This window comes from Pipistrellus hanaki (assembly GCF_964339955.1).
Source record: "Pipistrellus hanaki genome assembly, chromosome: 8".
NCBI classification, from domain to species: Eukaryota; Metazoa; Chordata; class Mammalia; order Chiroptera; family Vespertilionidae; genus Pipistrellus; species Pipistrellus hanaki.
In genome coordinates, this window is record NC_140510.1 from 56,495,718 (window position 1) to 56,518,438 (window position 22,721).

Consider the following 22,721-nt stretch of genomic DNA (forward strand, 5'->3'; position numbering starts at 1 on the left):
GTGCTCTCTCCCTCTTGCCTCCTGATCCCAGGATTCCTGCACGCACGTCCTCAAGCAGGAAGTTTGCCCTAATCCAGTGATCTGCAAACGGCAGCTCATGAGCTGCGGTTTGCCATTCTGTTGACAAATGAGTTTGCTGACCACTGTGTAAGGCATACCCTTGCCCAGAAGTTTTGACTTCAGGTTAGAGACATTAGTACATTATTAAAATGTTTTTTAAGTGTTTTTCCCTAAGGCAGTGGTCGGCAAACTCATTAGTCAACAGAGTGGCAAACCCCAGCTCCCGAGCCACATGTGGCTCTCGAGCCACAGTTTGCCGACCACTGCCCTAATCCATCTCCACTTAGGCCTGGCAGAGTCCTTTCAAGGAACATGCAGAGTGGTTGAGACCTATAACTCCGGAGCCAGCCGGCCTGGGTTCACATTCCAGCCCCACCAGCTGTGTGTACTTGGGTGGTGACCTGGCTTCTTGGTGCTGAGACTTCCGCATATACAAATGGGAAATGGTCCTGGCACCTGCTCATAGGTGTGTGCTCTGTACTAAAGACACTGCCCTCTGTAAAGCATTCAAAACAGTCCTGCAAGTTGTACAGAGAGTACTGGGTAAGTGCAGGCTCAGGCTGATGTTTTTCTTCCAGAGGCTTAGAATTATGGGTTTAGATGCTCATATCACTCATGGTTCAAAAGGCTTATTTAAAAATTGCCATTTTGCCCTGGCCAGTGTGGTTTAGTTGGTTGGCTGTCGTCCCATGCACTGAGGGGTTGCTGGTTCAATTTCAGGTCATAACACATGCCCAGGTTTCTGGCTTGATCTCCAGTAGGGTGCGTGCAGGAAGCAGCCGATCAATGTATCACTGTCACATCTATGCTTCTCCCTCTCCCTCTCCCTTCCCCGCTCTCTCTAAAAGTCAATTTTTAAAAAATAAAACTAAATCTATTTTTTAATTGCTGTTTTCACCTATTGCAGTTAACCAGGATCAGAAAGGTCAATGCCACAATGTTGGCAAGGTCTAGAAACACAGGCTCCATCAAACTGTCGGGGGGAGAGGGACATGTCAACCTCTTCACGAGGCAGGTCAGCAATACTGAATTACAAATGCACGCTTTTTAAAAGGTCTTATTTATAGTATCCATAAAAAATATTTTCAGACAAAATGTTTCAAGCTGTAAGAAACCTGTCAGTGGAGAAACACAGCAAAGCATAGAGGCTAAGAACAGAGATTCTAGAAATAGATGCCTTGAGTCAAAGCCCCAGTCTATCACTTCCTTGCTGTGTGACCCTGGGTAAGTTCCTAGACCTCTCTGTGCTTCAGTTTCTTCATGTTTAAAATAAAAATAATAATGGTACCTACACATAAAGGATATTGTAATAACTAAAATAGTTAATATTGGTCAGCCACTTAACAACAGTGCAACCTGTAAGTGCCATTAAAGTGTTTATCTAAACCATTTATAAAGGAAGTAGAACACAAGAAATATATTAAGCTTCCTCCACTAATCAATTATGAGCTCAATCAAGCTCTGTTCTAGCACAGCTCCTAATTACACATATTTTAAAACTACTAAGAACGTTTTAGAAATCTAAATGGGCTAGAAAAATGTTAACCTTTAATAGTTTGGCACCCACTCAAATTGGGGCATCTTCACTTAAAGCCATAACATAATCGGACTTGGCGCAGAGGGCAAAGGAAGCCACGGGCTCTGGGTCTCCCTGCAGTCCTGTTCCCACGCCTGCTGGCTTCGTGGTCATGAGGAGGCACGTTGGTATACACACAGGTATATAAATGCAGACACGTTGCTCTAAAATGGGATGATGAGACAAAATGGCTCATTTCCAAAAACTAAGGAAATAGAGCAACCGCAGTCCTGTTCCCTCCACAGCATGAGGCAGTCATCCCGCCGGCAAAGTCAGACAGGAGCGGGGGCACCCCATGGCCCAAGGAGCTGGGCCCGAGAGCTTCCCAACGAGCAGCGCTGCCCGCTGTTGCCAGGTCGTCTCTGGGCTGGCCACAGCACGAGACCCCACAAGACGGTCATTTGCTGCACGAGATGCCCCCTCCCCCTCACTGCTCCGGCTTCGCCTTCAGGGACAACAGTGCTCCAGGAAGAAGTGAACCCCCTACACCGCGGGCCTCTCCATAGGGTCGCCCTCATCTAGTCATCTGTCTGCCAGTGCATTTGCGACTGATACATGGAACAGGCTTTCGTTTGGACAAATGTCCATTTTCTCTTCCTAATTTGAACACGGGTTTTTTAAGACAAAGCCCATGAAACATTAGCTAAGCATTTCAAGTTAATGGGCCATGGAGTCCTTTTTCCCCACCAACCCAGGGAGCATCCCCCGATGTCCTGTTTTTACAGCAGCATCAATTATTAATATGCATATTTCTGCTGACGGAGGACCTCGCCATCAACGTAGGTTGCGTTATCTGGTTCCAGGTCATTAACTGTGGAAAGCTTGTAAATGTAATGGTTTACTCACATGGGAAGCCTTCATTAAGACGCGTAATTCTACCACTAATGTATTTCAATACATCGTATGTTATCTTGCTTCCTATTTCCCCTTAATATTCGTAATTTATTTTTAAATGAGTTGCTGTTTATGCAACGATGAGTTCTCGAATTTGAATTCCGTATGACCGGGGTTGCTGAGGAGGAAAAGATGTTTTAGCCCCAAGGAAAAGCTGCTCGTTAACATGGGGACCCAAAGAGACGATAACCTTTACAGTCAGAAGCGACTAGAGAAAGAGGCTGCCCAGGACCCCAAGTGTATGTTTGTCGGAGGAGTCTGTAGGGAGAAACACACCTGGACACACAGGAGAACAGCACTGGATGGCGTATATAGCAGGAGGAACTCCTAGAGGAAGAGTCGGAAACCCTATGGCTTCTTCATTAATGCAGAAAAACTCGGAAATTCACTTAATTCTGAACCTCCATGTCCTCATCTGTCCAATATAAATACAGATGGGATGGCCAGGTCCCCATTTCCACCCCAGAGGTGGATGTGAACGTGAGTGAAGGACTCCGGTGAATGAACGTGGGGACAGAGTGCAGTCCCACGGGAGCTGGGCAATTTCCCTGTTCTGCTCAGAAGTCACAGAGGGGGAGGAAGTCCGCCAAGCAATACATGGAGAGCTATTGACAAGACACGCATTAGAGTCACGACTCACTTCTTCATTTTTAGGGGTAAACTGTTTAAACTACAGTTTGTATATGTACGTCTATGAAAGAAATTTGCCATAAATCACCATAAGAAGGATGTAATTGGGGGGTGGAAGCCATTCGTGTGATTTGTTGATTGAGAATCGTAACATTAATGCAAGACTTCAATTTTACACATTCATCACAGACTGAGGAAGTTGGGTCCTTGGTGGCAGGGATCCATTTTTAACAGAGTCACGAAAACAATGGCTATAACAGTCCTTGGAGAGATGAGAGAAAAATCTGTAGAAGAATTATAAGATGTAGGTACTGGAAATGGGAATCATTACCTGAGAGGTGTAAGAATTGGCTACTGCTTTATCTGATTAAGGAAAGGGAATTCCTATCTTTTTATATTGACACAAAACGTATCATACAAAGTCCTGCCTTTGATCACCTGTACAGCGAGGCAATTTAGCTTGTTTTTAAAAATGATCCTATAATTTTCATTCTAGATTCAGATTTAAAGTAGTTTTAGCATTTTTTCCTGTCATAACAGTCACACATTCTTATTATATTAAACGTAGACAATTGGCTTATTTCCTTAGACTTCCTGATGCATGTTTTATAAACTCTTATATGTGTGATTTTCTTTTCATCTTTCTGACTTGATTTTGTGTCATTAAGTGGACGCTGAATTCCAACAACATCTGGATTGTGGTTTCAAGTTGAGAAATCACTCCCAGAGGTTCATAGGTATTTCTTGGAGATTGTAAGTGTGTGTGTGTGTGTGTGTGTGTGTGTGTGTGTGTGTGTGTACTTGTTACATGTAACTCATTCAATTGGAATTTATTTTAGTACGTGACATGAATTGAGACTTTAAGATGACCATTTCCCCCCAGTAATTGATTTAAATTTATAGTTTTATCCATGGAAACAAGACCTTCAATTTTGTCATATGCATTTCACAGCTTTCAAAATGGACTTTACTATTTTTCTCTTATTCTGGAAATTTCTCTACAAGGGAGCTTCCTAGCTTCCCTGGGTTCCATGCACTCAATGTCAGTGTCGCCTGTGCAATGACAGCAGTCACACTGACCCCCACAGTGACCCCACAGTGAACCTGCACCAAGAACCCCCATCCATGCCAGGGCTTTCCAGAGAGGGTCCCATTCAATCGTCACAGCCTAATGCTGTCCCATCCTAAAGGGAGGGGGGGGGGGGCGGAGCCTTCAGAGAGTTGGGGCCTTGTATGAAATCACACAGGTAGCAAGTGGCACAGCCCAAACTTAAACCCAGACATTCTGCCCCGAAATCCCAGAGCATGGCTTTGGATAACAAAAACTAGGCCTTTTTCCCTGCCTCTGCCATGTGCCAGCTGTGTGCATTTGGGAACACTAACTCGACTTTCTGGTTCCATGTCCTTGTGTGGTAATAGTACCTGCCTGGCAGGACTGTGGCAAGGACTATGAGACTGTTTCTGTAGAAGGAGCTCAGGAAATGGTCCCGCTCTGCTGCTTTGATCCCTTTTATAAATTTCTCCTCCTTGTCCTCTTCGTCCTCCTCCTCATTCCTGTTCCTCATCATTTTAGGCTTTGCAGGACATATGGTCTCAGTCATAGCTGTTCAACCAGGACAGTCTAAACAACAAATAATAAAGTGTTATTGGGATTATAACCCAAAGTATAAGTGAACTATCCATGAGTCCATATTGATATAAATAAATTATTGAATCATTTAATAAATGTGGGAAAAGAGCCAAAACCAGTTTGGCTCAGTGGATAGAGCATCAGCCTGCAGACTAAAAGGTCCCAGGTTCAATTCCGGTCAAGGGCATATACCTTGGCTGAGGGCACATCCCCAGTAGAGGGTGTGCAAGAGGCAGCTGGTCGATGTTTCTCTCTCATCGATATTTCTAACTCTCTATCCCTTTCTCTTCCTCTCTGTAAAAAATCAATAAAACATATATTAAAAAATAAAATAAATAAATGTGGGAGAATAGACCAATCTATTATGCAGAAAAAAATTTCAAATAATTTCAGGTCCTCCACCCTCAAGGAAGTGGAATGTAACTCCTTCTCCTTAAGCGGGGGCTATGCACAGTGACTTCCTACCAGAGGACAGGGTGGAGGGGGTGGCGTGAGGGAGAAGTGGTCTTAGAACAGGAAACCTGGAAGATCCCACCTAAGCTAGGTGACCCAGGTGAGCAGGTTGATAGTCGGCCCTCTTGATATGACATGTAAAAATGGCACTTCATCTCTGTGGTCTTCCCCTCAGTGACCCAGGACCCCAGTCTGATCATTACCGGATAGAGCTGTGTGCCAGTATAATTGGCTTCCTCTATAAATCTGTTTATTTTCTTTTTATTCACTTGAAAACATTATTCGGAAAGACATCCCTAGGCTTTGCCAGACCGACAGAGGTCTCTGAGGCTCAGACATTGTTAAGAGCCAGTGATGGGTATGAGGGATGATTAGAATTGCTAATTCCTGTGCCCCATTCCAGCCCATCTCATTGTGACCCACAGCCATGTTCCCTTCCGCTTCAGTGCCTTGGCTTATGCTCTTCTCTTTTCCAGGAAGAGAGGTTCCTTTTATGCTCTGACTCAACGGAAATCTTTTGAGCTTAGTGTCGCCCTGGGTTCTGCAGGCTCTTTGACCATCCCAGACCCTATAGCCCCTTTGGGAAGGAAAGCTCACAGAAGGTGGGCAGTGGGCAGGACACAGATGACTGATGAGTGGTGGGAGAACCTTCAGGAACAACAGGGTTCTGGTCTTGTATGTACCCAGTGCTGCACTGGTAACGCTTAACCGTGGCTCTCTGGGAGAAATGTACTATGCATATATCATTTATTGATATAAGGTTGTGTACATACAATTTACTACTAATAATAAAATGTACGCTCCTCTTTTTGCAAATTTCACCTGGCCATTGATGCTCACAGAACACTTTCCTTGATTGTCACTGAGCTCTTCTGTGTGTTGTCTGGATGATGAGGATGTTGCCTTTGATAAGTGAGTGTAGTTCTGATATGGACATAGATTGCTATCTTCATGTGCCTTAATCAGATGAAAGTGAGACAACCAAAGGATGCTGCAACTTCAAGCCATCATTGTTAAAAGTTGGACACTCCTTTGCTGAATCAGATTACAGTTTTGGGGGCTGGAAGAATATTTCCTCAACTTCTTGTGCTGGTCACAATGTAGCTGATACAGACATGGCACATTTTTATGTTTATCTGCGTTGTTATTTTCCTAGCACTTAAGTCTCAATAAGAACAATATCCGAAGCCCTGACTTACAGCATTTGCTAATATTTGTAGCCAGCTTCAGGCTCCTACCTGAGCGAACACAGTTGGGAAGATACACACAGTCACCCACCATCATAAGGTACTTTCAACACAGTTAAACGATGAACATGCATAATGTCAAGCACAGATAGTAGTAAAATCCAGTGAAAACAGCTAAGAAATGACGAGATTTTTAGTATTGATGACTCATTTTTAATATAACTGATTTAATTATATGTTTATAAAATTTGCATTCAAAAATGGTGATTTATCATCTAGCTTGCAAAATTCCTGAAAATGCATCCATTAGGTCTCATGAGCCGTTATGGGCTGGCTCCAGCTTACCGCTGAATTGGCCCTTCCTTTGCTAAGTGACCTGGGCTGTATCTCTGAACTCCTTGGGGCTCAGGATCTCTCCCTGTAAAGGAGAGCTGTGCCCCAGCTCTCCAAGGTGTGATTCCTGGCACCAGGAGCTTTCCTTCTCCAAGTCCCTTTTAGCTCTTCCCACCCAAACCCACAACGTAGTGCTTCCATAGGTTATTGGCCATTGTTCTAGCCTATGTCATGCATCACTCTTATCTCGCCAACTGTATTTCCCTAGGGATTTTAAAAATAGGTGTTAAGTCTCAGACATTGTTCTGTATTTTGTCTGATCACACCCTTCAGGATGCTGGACCAGGGCATTTGGTTGGTGCTCAGTAGCCAGGCATTTGTTGACTTGATCTGCAGACTTTGGGGAAGAACATTCTGACAATAAGATATAACATCATAGTGAATGTCTGGGTCAGCAGATAATTTCCTTTTTAGGAGGTCTCTAACAATGGAACAGAGTTTTCAGGGATGATGTTGGATTTTTTGAAATTAGAGCACTCACATTCTCTTCACAGTTTTTGGCATGCTCCACATGCTTTCTTATTCTACAGTCTTTGTTCTCCCACTAACCAAGAAGATTCAGAAAAAGTTTATTTTCTGTGGTTTGGGTGATTTTTTTTTAAGGTTTACTGGATATGCATTTTTTTTTTTTCAAGCTAACTTACATCTCCCATTGGATTCTGGTTAATGGTGTGGAGTGAGCACCATCTTTCCTCCCCAGGGCAGTGAATCACATTGACAAATGTTCTCGCCAAATCTGATTCTTGTGTTCTGCATGTATTTCTATGGGCCTTTGGTAAGACAGGATTGAAGATGTTGGGATAATTCCCCAGTGTCTGATATTTTCCACCAGCTTTGTGACCTTTATGATCTCAAACCTTTCTGCTTGCATTTTCAGAACCCACCTCCTCTGTTTAATGAAGTCAGCCCTACAGTAATCGAGGCTGAAAAGGTGACCCGCCTGCGGGATGAGCTGCAGATAAAGCATGAAGAGGACTACAAGACAGCCATGGACATCATCAAGGGCAACCTGCAGTTAATGGAAGGTGCAGACATCAAGGAGAACCTCCGAGACCAGATCCGGCACTGGATCATTGAATGCAGGTGAGCGCAAGTGGCGTAGAGACCATGCCTGGCTGTCTCTTCCATCGCAGTTGAGGGTCTTGCATGTTTTCAGCACAGGAGCACGTTGATGTAGCTTCACGAGCGTTTTTGGCTCCATTGTAGAAGAGTGAAATGTCAAGGTTACGAATTCAGGAACTAATTTTTTGTAATGCAGTTGCTGCTGTCTTTTTCATTAAACAGTTTCTATAATGCTTCCCTGACCCTGTGAACTTGAACATCGTGTGCTCCGCCCCCTTTCCTCCTCCAGGCAGTGTGGAGCCTTGCTTTGGGAGAAATAGCTGAGTGACCTGTGTGGGTAACTTCTCCATGGTCAGTTTCCTGGTCTGGAACAGGAGGACAAGACTCTTACCAGGAGGTTATTAGGAAATTCAGAGCACGTAGACCTCTCCATGTAGATCATTGTTATTCTATTATACTGTGGCCACCTGCTTATTCACACATCTGGCTGAGAACAAAGTGGTACATACAAGCCAGGTATTTGCAGTGAATGGTGTGGGCTACGGTGTCACAGTCTCTCATTCTTATCCAATTACATAATTGTGTCCGGAGGAAATAATCTTAGGATGACTTGTGGGATCATGGAAATTTAGGGAGAAAGGCATTGTTTCAAATGAATTGTCTTCCGTTTAAATCTTGTGGGATTATCATTAAAACCCTCATTTTTATAGTTAATGAGGATGACATGCCCAATGTTCATGAACTTCTGCCATCAGGAACGCTCCTCCCTTCTCTCGGGACTTCGGAGAATAGGTGTCTGCAGAAATGTTTTCTACCAATGACATTATGCTTTAGTTTTATTTAGACATTTTTTAAAACCTATCTTTCTTGTTGAAAGTATTGCAGATGTCCTTCTTTCCCCCCACCCCCACCAACATCGACCCTCCTCCTTCCCACTTCCTTCCTCTCCTTAGCCCTTCAACCCACTGTTGTCTGTGTCTATGGGTTATTCATTTATGCATGTAAGTTCTTTGGTTGATCTCTTCCCTCCCATCCTCCCATTCCCTCTGAGGATCATCAGCCTATTGCATGCTTCCATGTCTCTAAATCTATTTTGTTTGTCAGTTTATTTGGTCATTGGGTTCCACATACACATGAGATCATGTGATACTTGTCTTTCTCTGAGTGACTTATTTCACTTAGCATGTACTCTCCAGGTCCCTTCAGTCTGTCTCAAAGGGTAAAAGATCCTTTTTTTTTTTTTTTTTTTTTATACTAGTGTAGTATTCCATTGTGTAAATGTACCACAGTTGTTGTTGTTTTTTATCCACTCATCTGCTGTTGGACACTTGGGCTGTTTCCAGATCTTAGCTATTGTAAATAACGCTGCTATAAACATAAGGGTTCATATGCATTATTTCTGATGGGTTGCTTCAGGCTTCCTAAGATATATTCTTAAAAGTGGGATCACTAGATCAAATGGCAGTTTCATTTTTAATTTTTTAAGGAAACTTCACACTGTTTTCCATAATGGCTGTACCAGCCTGCCACCAGCAGTGCCCGAGGGTTCCTTTTATTCACATCCTCACCAGCACTTGTTTGTTGATTTATTGATGGTATCCATTCTTGGCAGGTGTAAGGTGGTATCTCATTGTCATTTTAATTTGCCTCTCTCTGATGATTTGAGCATTTTTTTCATATGTCTCTTGGCCTTTTGTATGTCCTCTTTGAAGAAGTGTCTATGTCTTCTGCCCATTTTTGGATTGGATTGTTTGTCTTCCTTTTGTTGAGTTGTATAAGTACTTTATATATTTTGAATGTTAACCCTTTATCAGATGTATCACAACCAACATCATATCTAAAGCCATTTCCCCTAAAAACAGGAACAAGACAGGTTGCCTGCTTTGAAGACATATGAAAGGCCAAGAGACATATGAAAACATCCAAAATAAACATTTAAATTTTAAAACATTCTAATGTTTCAAAAGTGATGAGTGCAGTACCTGCCTGGCACCATTGGAAATCATCTTTTGATTAAAGACTAGGGAGGCATGAGCTGCTACCCCCACCTGAGGTCTGGGAGGGTCATGGGAGACTTCTGCAGGCCCTGATGTCACCCAGAGCCGCCCTCCCGCCAGTGCAGGGGCTCTGGGCTCCCTTTGAAGATCCAGCGCTAGCAGGCCAGCCCCTTGAGAATGTTCATCCTGGGGTCACTGACCTGACAGTCTGAGGCCACATCAGAGCAGCTCCCAGGGCTTTGCTGAGAGTAATTCACAAAGATGGAGAGGTTCCTCTTTTGGAGGAATGTAAGGTCGAGGGTGCATTTATCTTCTTAATTGGATTACATTGATCTGATTGACTTTGATAAAATCCCTTTCCTTGCTCTTTTAAATCAAAGACACATAAAAAGCAAATATTGTCTTTTGAAACATGAAACATGATCAACCTTCAGGCTAAATTCCAATAGGCCACAGGATGGCCACTTAGGGAATTACTTGAAATTACAATTTGTATACACTCCCACAATTTTAAATACTTATTCTTAGCTCATCTATTTAATACTTACAGTTGCCAAAAAGGGTAATAACCAGATTTTTTTAAGTCACTTTTTAAGTTATTTTTAAGGAGGTCTTCTTTTCCAAAGTTAAAAGTAATACATGCTCATTGCAGAAAATTCATAAGACAGAGGGGTTTAAAGAAGAACAATAAAAGCATATATAACCTTTGTATACAAACGTTGCTACTGTAAAATTTGGGGTAAATTTCCTTCCAGTCTTTCCCTGTTGCATATATATTTAATTGCAGTTTGATGGATTCTTTTTCTAATTTTAATTTTTTTAATTGGGTTTCCTCATGTCCTTAAAATATTTTTCAAAAGAGGTTTTTAATGATTGCTTAACAGCCTAGTGCATGGATACCTTAGTTAATGAATTATTATCTTTTTAACCTTTTGTCAATTGAAAAGAGAAAATACTATCTCAGTAATCTCTTCCCTGTCATTTCTCTGCCTCTTCTTGTGATGCCTTTTTAAGTGATCTCTAAAATATATACATACATATATATATATATATATATATATATATTCATATATATATTCATATATATATATATTCATATATATATATATATATATATATATACACACACACACACACACACACACACACACACACACACCCTGTTTTAATCTAATGATGTAATGGTATCTATTCTGTTATCTGTAATTTTAAAAATACATTTTCATTCTCTCTCTCTCTCTCTCTCTCTCTCTCTCTCTCTCTCTCTCATCTCCATCCCCCCTCTCTCATACACACACACACACACACACACATGTCTTAGAGCCAGTCTTCCTGAGTTCAAATTGCAGCTCTAGCATTTGCTGTGTGACCTTGAACCAGTTCCTTAACCCACCTGTGCCTCCATCTCTCATCTTGAAGTGAGGGTGTTAATATCACTAGCTCCCACCTCAAGGTAGGTGATGGAGATGAATACTTCCAAAGCCTTCGACAAGGTGCAGTACATGCTGCATCTTCCATAAGGATGTTCCACATGCAGGAAGGCGTTTCTTCTCAGACACACAATTTGCAGTTCATCCCAGTCTGCAGCCTCCTATTCACTGTTCACAACTGTATCTTTTCAGAATGCTGTGTTGTTGCCCATCTCTGGGAGGAGGCTGGGGTGAGAAAGGGCTGAGAGGAGGGGGGTGAGAAGGGGTAAAGCTGAGGGGATAATAATATAGCAGGCAAACAAAATATAGACAGCCAGGAATGCGCTTCAAGTCCCCAGGGCAGGGATGTGACCTGTCTAAGATCACCCCAAACGGACATTCTTTCTGGAAGAGGTCTTGGAATGCTTTGTGTCTTTTTTCCACTTTCAAAATCAAGATATAATTTAAATGCAAAGGTCAAGGTTTGTTATTTTAAGGCAGGGGGACCTGGGGGCCTATAGACTCCTGTCTCACCCCGCCCCCCAGGTTGTGGCAGTTTGGGCCCGGATTCCTGGAGGGACTGCAGAACCGATGCCAGTTGGGGAGAGGAGTGCTGAGCAAGGGCAGGAATGGGCTGGAGTGAGTGGTGTGTTTAGAGTGAGGGAGGATGTCAGGGTTCCTGTTTGACTGGAGAAGTGTGTGTCTCCTGCACACGTGGGAATGCATGTCTCCTGTACACATGGAGGCACATGTCTCCTATACATGTGGGAGTGCATGTTGCCTGTACATGTGGAAGTGCATGTCTCCTATACACGTGAGAGTGCCTGTATCCTATACATGTGGGAGGCTACAGGTGTCTCTGCTAGACCACGGCCACCTGGCTTCCGTTGCTGTTCACTCCTGTGGACACTGACAGAAAACTCTCTTCTGACGCCGCGGGTCTCCACTGCTCGTACGCAAGGGATTGTGCCCGGTGCCTCCCATGGTTGTCCTTATGGGACTCCAAGGCTTAGAAAGGTTGAGTAAGGTTTTCTGGGGATCAAGGCTCATGAGAGACAGGGTTCGATTCTAAAAGCCACGATGCCCCCAAAGCACATTCGTTCTGAGCGCTCCAGCCGCAGAAGCCCTGTCCCTGGGCCCCGACTCTGCCGCCACCGGCCGAGTGCGCTGTCGTTTTGTGGGAAGGATGGCGGTGGCCGAGGCCGCGGGGCTCGTTAGCTACAACCTGTAAACCCGGGGCTCCCCTTGTTTCTGACCCCTTCTCTTTCTCCTGCTTCCAACACCTCCACACGGAGCGGAGCTGGGGTCGGTTCAGCGCTGGTAGAAGGAAGGGAGAGGGGCATGCTGGGATTTGAGCAGCTGGCTGGCCCAATTATTTTATAGATGACAAAGTGGGCTTAGGGAAGTCAGGGAACTTGGCTAAAAACTTGGGTAGTTACGAGCAGAATAAAGTCCCTTGGGTGAGTGAAGACTTCCTGAATCATGGGCTTTGTGTGAAACTGGAATTGGGTCTCAAGGGCGGCTCCAAACCGTTCCTCTGAGGACTTATAAGACATCAGAAGAAACCACCAGAATGTTGACAATGGATGCCTTTGGGTAGGAGGACCATTGCTTTGTTCGTTTCTCCTTTTACATTCCAAGTTCTCCACATGGAGTGTGTGACTTTCAGGATGAAAACAGAAGTCTCAGAGGAGGGTGGGAGAGGGGTGGGTGCACTCAGGGAGGTGTGTGAGGGCCTCATTATTTCCCATTCCTCCTGCAATGTGTTTTCAGTAAATCTCAGAAGCATCTGGTCCTTCGGTGGAGATGTGAACAGGTGCAGGGTACTCAGATGAGAAGGTGAATAACATTTTTCTGCCAGTTGCTTTGGTGGAAAATGAATGGGGGCCATAAGGCGAGGAGGGATGGGAACTGAAGGGCCCGGCATTCCCACCGAGGCCTTGGGACAGGTGCATCCCCCGTGAAATCGCCTATCTGATGCCAGTCATCGCAGTAAATCAGATTAAGGACACACAGCAGCTATACTAGCAGGTTCTTGTGGTTTCTCCAGGCGCCGACTTGTTAGAGACAGGCCCAGGGCTCGTGTGCAAATGCAGTGGACACACTCGCTTTCTGTGGCCCATGTGTGACAGTAGTGTGTGGGGAAAGGAGAAACAAAAACATGTCCTGTCCTACATCACTGCTGTAGGTGACACTGCTGGCCACTGCCGTTCCTGCAGCGTGCCTCTGTTCTCCCCTCTGGATGGCAAGCCTTCGCCCTGTCTTCCCTGAACCTGCACAGGGCCAGGGGCGTCAACAGATGCAGAAGATCCTGATAGTACTGTCCTGAATGCTGAGCCAGACTGTAGTGCTTATACACTGGATCACAAATCAGAATCAGCCGAAAGCTTGTTAAACACCGAGTTCTGGGCCCAGCCCCGAAGTTCATTGTCCGTGGATCTCAGGTGGGACCTGAGAGGTTGCATTTTTAAACTCACCTCCCACACCCTTAATTAATTTGCCCTTTTGTGTGTGTGGTGAGAACACTTAGCATAGAATCTATCCTTTCAGCTAATTTGTTCACTCACGCTAACTTTTATTGATTATGGGCTCCATGCTGGGTAGCGGGTCTCCAGGGCTCTCTCATCTGTAGGAATGATACTTGTGCCCTTTGACTATTGGAGCCCCTGTCAACAACCATTCTCCTCTCTGCTCCTATGAGTCTGAGTATTTTAGGTTCTTCATGTAAGTGAGCAATGCAGTGTTTGTCCTGTGCCTGGCTTAGTTCACCTAATGTCCTCCAGGTTTATCCATGTGGGAGCCAATTGCAAGATTTTCTCCTTTTAAAAGAAAAAAAAAAAAAGAAAAAAATATGTACACCGGTATATGTCTTAAAATTGATTTCAGGGAGGAAGGGAGAGGGAGAAAGGGATAGAAACATCAATGATGAGAGAGAATCATTAACTCGCTGCCTTCTACACATCCCCTACTGGTAACTGAGCCTGCAACCCAGTCATGTACCCTGACTGGGAATCAAACCATGACCTCTTGGTTCATAGGTCGATGATCAACCACTGAGCCACACCAGCTGGGCAGATTTTCTCCTTTTTGATGGCTGAATAACATTTCATTGTATGTATATACCACATTTTCCTTACCCATATATCCACCAATGGATATTTAGGGTTTTTCTATCTCTTGGCTACTGCAGTGAACATGGGTGTGTGTGTGTGAAAAAAAGAACCCACTCTTTTTTGTTTCTCCTTTCCCTATACACTACTGTCACACTCACACGTCAAGCAATTCCTGTGACACCGCCCTTTAAAAGCCAACAAGTTGAGGGCTCTGTCCCACAAAACTGCCCCCCAACTTCAGATGGCAGATACCAATTCCCGGTTGTCACCCATACTGTTGATGGATTGGCTATAAATCAGGGTTTCTACAAAAAAAAAAAAAAACCCTGGGTTTGATAATTTGCTAAATGTCTCACAGAACTCAAGGAACCACTTATATTCACGGGTTTACTATAAAAGAGTGTGATAAAGGAGGAAGATGAACAGCCGGATGGAAGAAATATGTAGGGTGAGGCACTTGAGAAGGAGCAAAGCTCTTCACCCTCCCAGCACCTGGACAACAAACACACCAACCTAGAAGCTCTCTAAACCCACACTTTTGGGGTTTTTGGAGGTTTCCTCATGTAATAATGATAGATCACTAATTCAATCTCCATCCCCTCTCGTCTCTCTGGAGAGTAGAGGGTGAGGTTGAAATGTCCTAGCTTCTAATCACCACTCGGTCTTCCTGGTGACCAGTCCCAAATAAACATTGCCTCATTAGAGCAAAAGACACTTTGGTCACCCGGAAATTCCAGGGGATTTAGGAGCTCTGTGTCAGGAACCAGGGACAGAGTCCAAATATTCACACCTTATGCTCTTATCACTTAGGAAATGACCTGGGTTCCAGGAGCAATAACAGAAAAACCATATATTAGGAGCAGAGACTAATATATGGTTTTTCTGTTATTTTACAGTCTGCATTCAGTTTTTCAAGATCTGATTTTATTTCCTGTAGGTAGATACCCAGAAATAGGGCTGCTGGGTCATATAGAAGTTCTGTGAATAATTTTTTGAGGGACCTCCATGCTGTTTTCCATAGTGTCTGCACAAATGTACATTCCCACCAATAGTTCACACAGTCTCTTCTCCGTACCCTCGCCAACACTGATCTTCCGTCTCTCCGATGGTGGCCATCCTGACAGTGTGAGGTGACATCTCACTGTGGTTCTGATTTGCATTTCCCTGATGATCAGTGAAGCTGAATACCTTTTCTTGTACCTGTTGTCCAATTGTATGTCTTCTTTGGAGAAATGTCTGTTCAGGTTGCTTTGCCCATTTTTAAAAAACGTGTTGTTATTTTGTTTTTGCTATCAAGTTGTGGGAGTCCCTTATATATTTTGGATGCTAACCCTTTATTGTATATAATGGCTTGCAAATATTTTCTCCCACTCTGCAGATTGCCTTTTTATTTTGCTGTTTCCCTTGCTACTGAGAAGCTTTTGACTTTGATGAAGTCCCACTGGTCCATGTTTGCTTTTGTTGCTTGTGTTTTTTGGAGTAGAGTTTGAGTTTCTAATGAGCTTCGTGGAGATGCTGATGACCCTGGTCCTTTGAGTGGCCTTGGGCTGGAGGTACTGCCATGCTATACACACCTTCCAGGGGGCCGGCAAGTGTAGGGATCCCCCTGAGGAGGGCAGAACACCATGGAAAAGATTAAAGCCATGCTCTCCTGAGGATGTGAGAGCCCAAATCGGCCGACTCTGCTAAAGTCACTGGAACTGGGAGAGTCAGGTGACCTTGGAACCATCACTGAATACACCTTGACAGAGGGCACTCTTCTTGGTATATAGGATGCTCTTAATTCCTGTGTCACATGGTGACCTATTATGTGTTAGCATGCTGCTTCAGATAGAAATTGTGCCTTTGTGTTTCATAACTGTGTGTTTGTCATTTGATTGAATAAGGATATTCAGAATTACCCTTTCATGTAAGTCACTCTGTTGCTGTTTATAACAGAGTGCCCGGTACATGAATTCATACATGGGTGGGGTCTAAGCCGGCCTGCCCTGATCAGAGCCAATGGGGCCGGGAGAGCCAGGGGGAGGGGCCCCAGGCAGTTAGTGAGCTGGCCCTGCCCCTGGTCGAACTCCGGGTCATGGAGACAATTTGCATATTACCCTTTTATTATATAGGATTGTTTATTTTTTAAAGTAGCTCATGAGACATGAGTTTAAAACATACATATCTGGACATCTTGCTAGTATGCCCTTTTCCTCCTCTTTCCTAGGCTTCCTGGATTCTTGAGTTAGAGAGGGGAAAGGCTCCTCCCTTAAACTGGGAAGGTTGGTGGGTGAGCAAAGCCTGGGGTTTCAAACTGAGTCTGTGCAGAAGATGAATGGCAGCCCATTTAATGGGAAAATCTTTCCATTCCTTCCTTAAGGGATGCTCTTGCCCGGGTGTTAATTTTTCTCTACGCATAGGTATTTAAGACAGAGAGGTGAAATTAAAGCGTCTGTCTCATTTTCTCAACGGAAGGGTAACCCAAATCACAAACGCGAACTGTGTAATCAGTTATATATTGTCCGTTCCAATAAGATAAGAGTGGGCAGGGGTTGGGCAGGGAGGTTCCTGTAGGATTAGAGCAGGCGCAAAGGTAACGCCTTCAGATCAAGAAGGAGGCTTCTGTGGTGAGTGATAACTACTTGTGATGCCCACTAATAAGTAGAAACATCAAGGAATAAATCAGATGGTGCAATGGGCCACTAAGAAACTGCCATGCTCTGCGCACTCCTTCTTCCTCCTCTCCTTTGAGGGATGGAGGGCCGTGGTAACTAAGTCCATGTGCAGCCAATTGCCTTTATTGAGTGTCAGTGAATTTATGGGCAGCGAGTGACACTTCTGGGGGCTTCTGTGCAGTGGCACAAGCTGCTCTCTTTAGAACGCAGGAGGAATTTATGAGTCTGCTGACATGAACAGAGGTGGCGGGATGGCTTGGGGGGTACCGGCCGGAAACCCCTCCATCCATATATTTTTCATACTTGATGAAACACAGATAAATCTCTGCCCTGCGTGTCTGAAACCGTAGGTCCCGCTGAAGCTCAGTGTCGGGCCTCAGGGGGGAAATGTATCACGTTAGTGGTCCTGCTTTCTAAATCACCGCCGACTCTGGAGCCGGTCATCCTCACATTTGTGCAAAAATTTTTGACAATATGCATAAATTTTTAATAGGCCCCCACTTTACCAAATGTTCTCCACCTCAGATTTGCTCACTGGAAGTTACAGGGCATGGGTGTTTTTCTCCTCAGGCTGCCTCAGTAAAAGAACAGACAGGCAGATGGCTGTGTTGAATGCATTTTTATAAGAAAGTAACATGAATCATTGAGTGGATTCTGTGAGAAATTAACCTCTCCCTTCCCCCACTAGCCTTTGTCACATGCAAATCCTAGAGCTTCCAGAGCTGAAAGGAACTTTGGAAATTGCCTAATAGGCACACAATACTTGTTGTTTAATAACTGAACGAATCAACCTTGTTGCCCTGCACCACGTGGCGGAGAGGGAAGCCGGCCAGGTTCCCACTGCAGTGGAGCCCTTGGCTCAAATCACGTCGCTAATTAGTGGCAGGAGCCCCAGGTTTCTTTATTTCCAGGAAAATACTATTTTTGTTACACATCTAGTCTCCCTGGTGCTTCTATCTCACTTCTAAGGCCTTATTTTAGGGTTTTATTGCTGGAACCCAGTGGTATATGTTTTCCATGGCCATGAGCGTGGCCGTGCCCTTGAGTCCTGGGTAAAGTCCTAGGCGATGTAGCCAAGCCTGCAGATTCTTGAGCTGCTGAGAGCTTGGCTCTGCTTGGACACGGCTCTCAGACTTGCTCATGTCTTGCCTCCTCGTCTGCTTCCCTTCTCTGTCCCCCTGGTAATCTCATTGAGGCCCACGGCCTTCCATTCCATCATACTGTTGACTCCCCAAGGCAAATATCCCGTCCAGATCACTCTCTTAAATTCTAGATGTGGAGACCCAGCTGTCCAGTTAGTGTCCCCACTAAGGTGTACAGGGACAGCACAGCCTCCATGTGTCCAGAACCATGCTGGCATCTCACCCTCCAATGGCTCCACACACAGCCTTTCCCTCCCCAATGTATGTGATCCCACCCTCCCAATATCAGCCCAATACCCAGTCCTTCAGAAAATAGCATTGGCGCTACCTTCAAAATATGCCCAACTCACCCACTTTGCAGACATCTCCCCATCTTCACTGACAGCTGGGTTAGGATCAACCTTGCCCATGCTGGCTTGGACCCCAGTAGCCTCCTAACTCATGGCCCCGCTCCGACCCTATTCTCATAATTTGTTTCGGTGTGATGGCCAAATAGTCACCATCTATTGCTGAGTAACAATATGATCACCAACTTAGTGGCTTCACACAACACCCACTGATGACCACACAGTTCCCATGGGCACCACTGAGCTGGGTGCTCTGCTCAGGGTCCCACCAGCTGAACTGCTTGGGGCTGGGGTCTCCTCTGCTTCCATACTCACACAGCTCATAGCAGCATTCAGACTAGGGCCTCAGCTCCCTGCTGGCTGTTGGCTGGAGAGCACCCCAACCCCTTACCAGGTGGGCTCTCACTATGGCAGCTGGCTTCATCAAAGCCAGCAGGAGGGTTGGGGAGCAGGTGGAAGTTACCACCATAAAGAACACACTCAGGGAGGGGGCAGCCCTTTGTCCTGCTGTGTTCTCCTTCAGTCCAGCACAGCGAGTCCGGGCTCTCTGTCCTGTGGCCACTGACAGCTGGGCTCCCAGATGCTCTGATCAGCTCAGGGACATCTCCCAGCTCAGGGCAGGAACTGGGACCCGCCCCAGATACCCTATCCACGGGAACCCCACCTCTGAGGGAACTGGCCTCCATGGCTCTGCTCCTGGGACTGTCCCTCTCGGGGAACTGGGAGAAGCGAGGCTGGAGGCTCTTGCTCTCTGGCTCTGTCATCATGTACTGCATCAGACAGTGCTTGAAGGCTGCCAATGGAACAAAATCAGACCTCAGGTAACTGTTCCCAGAAACATAAATAGCTCAATGGTAGGAAAATGCAATGTTTTATACATCAATAAAAGCAGTATGACCATTTTGGTTCATGCAGAAAAACCATTTGATAAAATCAAATACCCACTTCTTATTTAAAAATGTAAAACCAGAAAGACAAGGGTTGATTCTTAGCATAATAAACTACAACAGTACCCACCACATAGTAGACACTCAATAAATATATTTTAAATGAGAAAATGGATGAATGAACGAAACATTTATTTTTTAAAACGAAAGAGAGCTACATGTTTAATGAGTAAATACTAGATTCCTTCCCATAAAAGAAAAGAACAATATGAATGGGCTTTGCCTCTAATAAAAACAGTTAGTGCCATAATATAAATTATTGTTAAAATGTTAACATTTTAGCAAATAAGATGAATAAATATTATAAGTGTTCAAAAATGTTCTTCAAATCAATGATAGCATTACTATGAAAGAGAAACATATGAACCCATACCAAGCCTGTAAATGTTAACAGGGAGAAGTGACGAACCTCTTCAATAACTGGCAGGCCCTGCCGTGTTTCTGGTTAAAGAGGAAGATGACACGCCTGCTCTGGATGATTTATCGAGAGAACACAGTTTCAATTAAAATCCCAACAGGATTAGTTATTGAACTTGAAAACATACTTATTAAAGTCATTGGGATTAAAAGAAAAACAATAAGGAAGGACAAATGGCACTGTATTTTCAAGTATATTATAAAGAAAAATGAGGCGAATGCGTGATACTAATGTACAGGCACACACATAGATAGATCAGCGAAACAAAGCAGAGAGCCCAGGAACTGACAGCAGAGATGGAAGCCGACGGTGCGTGATAAGTTAGTAAAACAGTGATGAGGGTGGGGAAAATATGGTTGCAGTAAGTAGGTTGCTTAATTGTTAAAGTCCACGTGTAGTCAAAAGCAGAATGGAGAGGGTAACCCCCATGGAGGGAGGTCAGAATTTTCCAACTGTAGAAAAAAATTTTTTTTTCTAAGAAAAATACAAGCAGACATAAAAGGAACTAGATGCACAGAAATTCGAGGTTCCCGAGCCATCGGCCTGGATAGTGGGACGACCCCATCACCTAGGAGACTGGTTCTCCGCCAGGGAGGTGCCTGGGGCTCCTGGGGCTCGTCTCCCACAATGCTGCAGAAGTCACTGGGACCTGAGAGAGAGCAGTGCCGTTTGGTTTTGAAACCTGTGAAGCAGTGTCTAACATTTTCTAGATAATAAAGTCCGTATTCAGTGTTCATATTCAAATGTTTCTAAATACTTCTTAGGGAATAGATTTAATGGCTAACTTAAAGTCTATCCTTGGAAATTATACTTTCTAATACAAATTAAATATTATTCCAAGAGGCTGAATTCTTGCTTTAAAAAGATGTGATCCCCTGAGCTGTGCTGGCAGTCGCCTGTGGGTGACTAAATGCAGACTGAGCTCAGGATACTGATACATCCACAGTCTTACCAGGCTCCATACCCACTTCTCAAACCTTGTGTTCCTGGGTGGCTCTCACAGTCTTGCTTCTCCTTGTGTTCCTGGGTGGCTCTCACAGTCTTGCTTCTCCTTGTGTTCCTGGGTGGCTCTCACAGTCTTGCTTCTCCTTGTGTTCCTGGGTGGCTCTCACAGTCTTGCTTCTCCTTGTGTTCCTGGGTGGCTCTCACAGTCTTGCTTCTCCTTGTGTTCCTGGGTGGCTCTCACAGTCTTGCTTCTCCTTGTGTTCCTGGGTGGCTCTCACAGTCTTGCTTCAGTCTTGGGTGAAGCCAGAGCCTTCCCACGCACCCTCGGGTTACCTCCCTGCAGCCACGTGGCAGGGCCCGGGTTCTATAGATAATCAAATGGCTTGGGAACTAAGATTCAAAGAATAATCGAGGGAAAGCCATGACTGAAATCGTGTATAGGCACAGAGGCAGCAGCATAGCTAACCGTAATCCTGCAGAGGATTTTCTGCATCTATGAAAGCACTTTACAAGCTGCAAAGAGACAGAGCAGCAGCCATCTAAAAGCAGCTGACTATCCACCTCTTCTGCACCCTGAGTGGGCCCTCCGCAGCGAGACCTTGGGCTGTGTGTGTGGGAGGAGGGGGCGGGGGGAGGGGGTAGGGGTCCTTTCAGACAGAGCCCATCCTGCTATAGTTTCTGTCGCTGGGAAAGGTCTACGTTCACACAATGTGTCAGCCCTGGCACACAGCAGGTGATCCGTCACTGCGGGTGGCGAAGGTGCACCTGTCAGTGTCCCTGTGGAAGAGAAAGGACAGCCTCTGCCCCTTGGTGACCCTCGGACTCGGGGAAGCAAACACTAGTGCAGGAATGGCATGCCTGAGGTGGAGGGGCAGATGGATGGGGGTCCACCAGAAACCCGGCACTGTCTCTACTTTTGATTTTTCTTGACACCCCATAAGTTGAAGTCCTCAGTTACTTTCCTGAAAGTCCCCCCATGGGCTCTCTCCTGCAGGAATGCTGTCAGCCCCCAGCAGCCAGTGCCAGAAACGCCATGGGAGCCAAAATAACGTTTCCATTCGCTCACGTCTGAGCATACGCGTCTCTCCCCGGAGGCTTCACACCTTCTCAGTGCGCTGCGCCCCGAGCACTGAAACACTTGTCAGCTGCAGCTGCCTCATGATGAGCAGTGATGGATCAATTGTGGCTTAGTCCTGAGCACCCAGACTGCCGAGGGGGAAGGCAGCGCCCCCATCCTAACCAGAGCCCCCATTTCAGCCAGACCACACACTGAAAACAGACACCCAGCAGCCAAGAAAATACAAAAACTCTTTTCTCTTAGCATCTTCTAAATCAGTGATCAGCAAACTCATTAGTCAACAGAGCAGCAAACGGTAGCTCACGAGCTGCATGTGACTCGAAAGCCGGGGTTAGCTGGCCACTGCTCTAAGTGACCAAGTCACGGGTCAGAGTCCCAGCCAGGGTGCCCTCAGCATGTCACCAAGCAGGGTGCTGCTGCTGTGGGAGCAGAGGTCCCCTGGCCACGGAGGGACAGACTGGAGTGGCATAAGCACAAGAAAGCATGTGTGTGTGTGTGTGTGTGTGTGTGTGTGTGTGTGTGTGTGTGTTCCCGTGTGCCTGAGCACAAGATGAAGAGCTATCAGTTTATGCTGTTATTTTCTGGATATGAATTTTAAAATTTATCTTTTAAATGTGTGCCCTGCAACAGTTTTTTTAAAATATATTTTATTGATTTTTCACAGAGAGGAAGAGAGAGGGATAGAGAGCTAGAAGCTGCCTCTTGCACACCCCCCACTGGGGATGTGCCCGCAACCAAGGAACATGCCCTTGGCCGTAATCGAACCTGGGACCTTTCAATCCG

The 22,721-nt window shown here is 45.1% G+C and overlaps 1 protein-coding gene across 3 annotated transcripts in view; it reads left to right on the forward strand.

Moving 5' to 3' along the window:
• The window catches only part of DRC11 (dynein regulatory complex subunit 11), a 107,303-nt gene that overhangs the window by 22,654 nt on the left and 61,928 nt on the right, over window positions 1-22,721 (forward strand). For all 3 annotated transcript variants that reach the window (XM_084892760.1, XM_084892761.1, XM_084892762.1), the window contains exon 6: window positions 7,701-7,906. In XM_084892760.1, coding sequence (XP_084748886.1) covers window positions 7,701-7,906 — 206 coding nt within the window. The remainder of the gene's footprint in view (window positions 1-7,700; window positions 7,907-22,721) is intronic.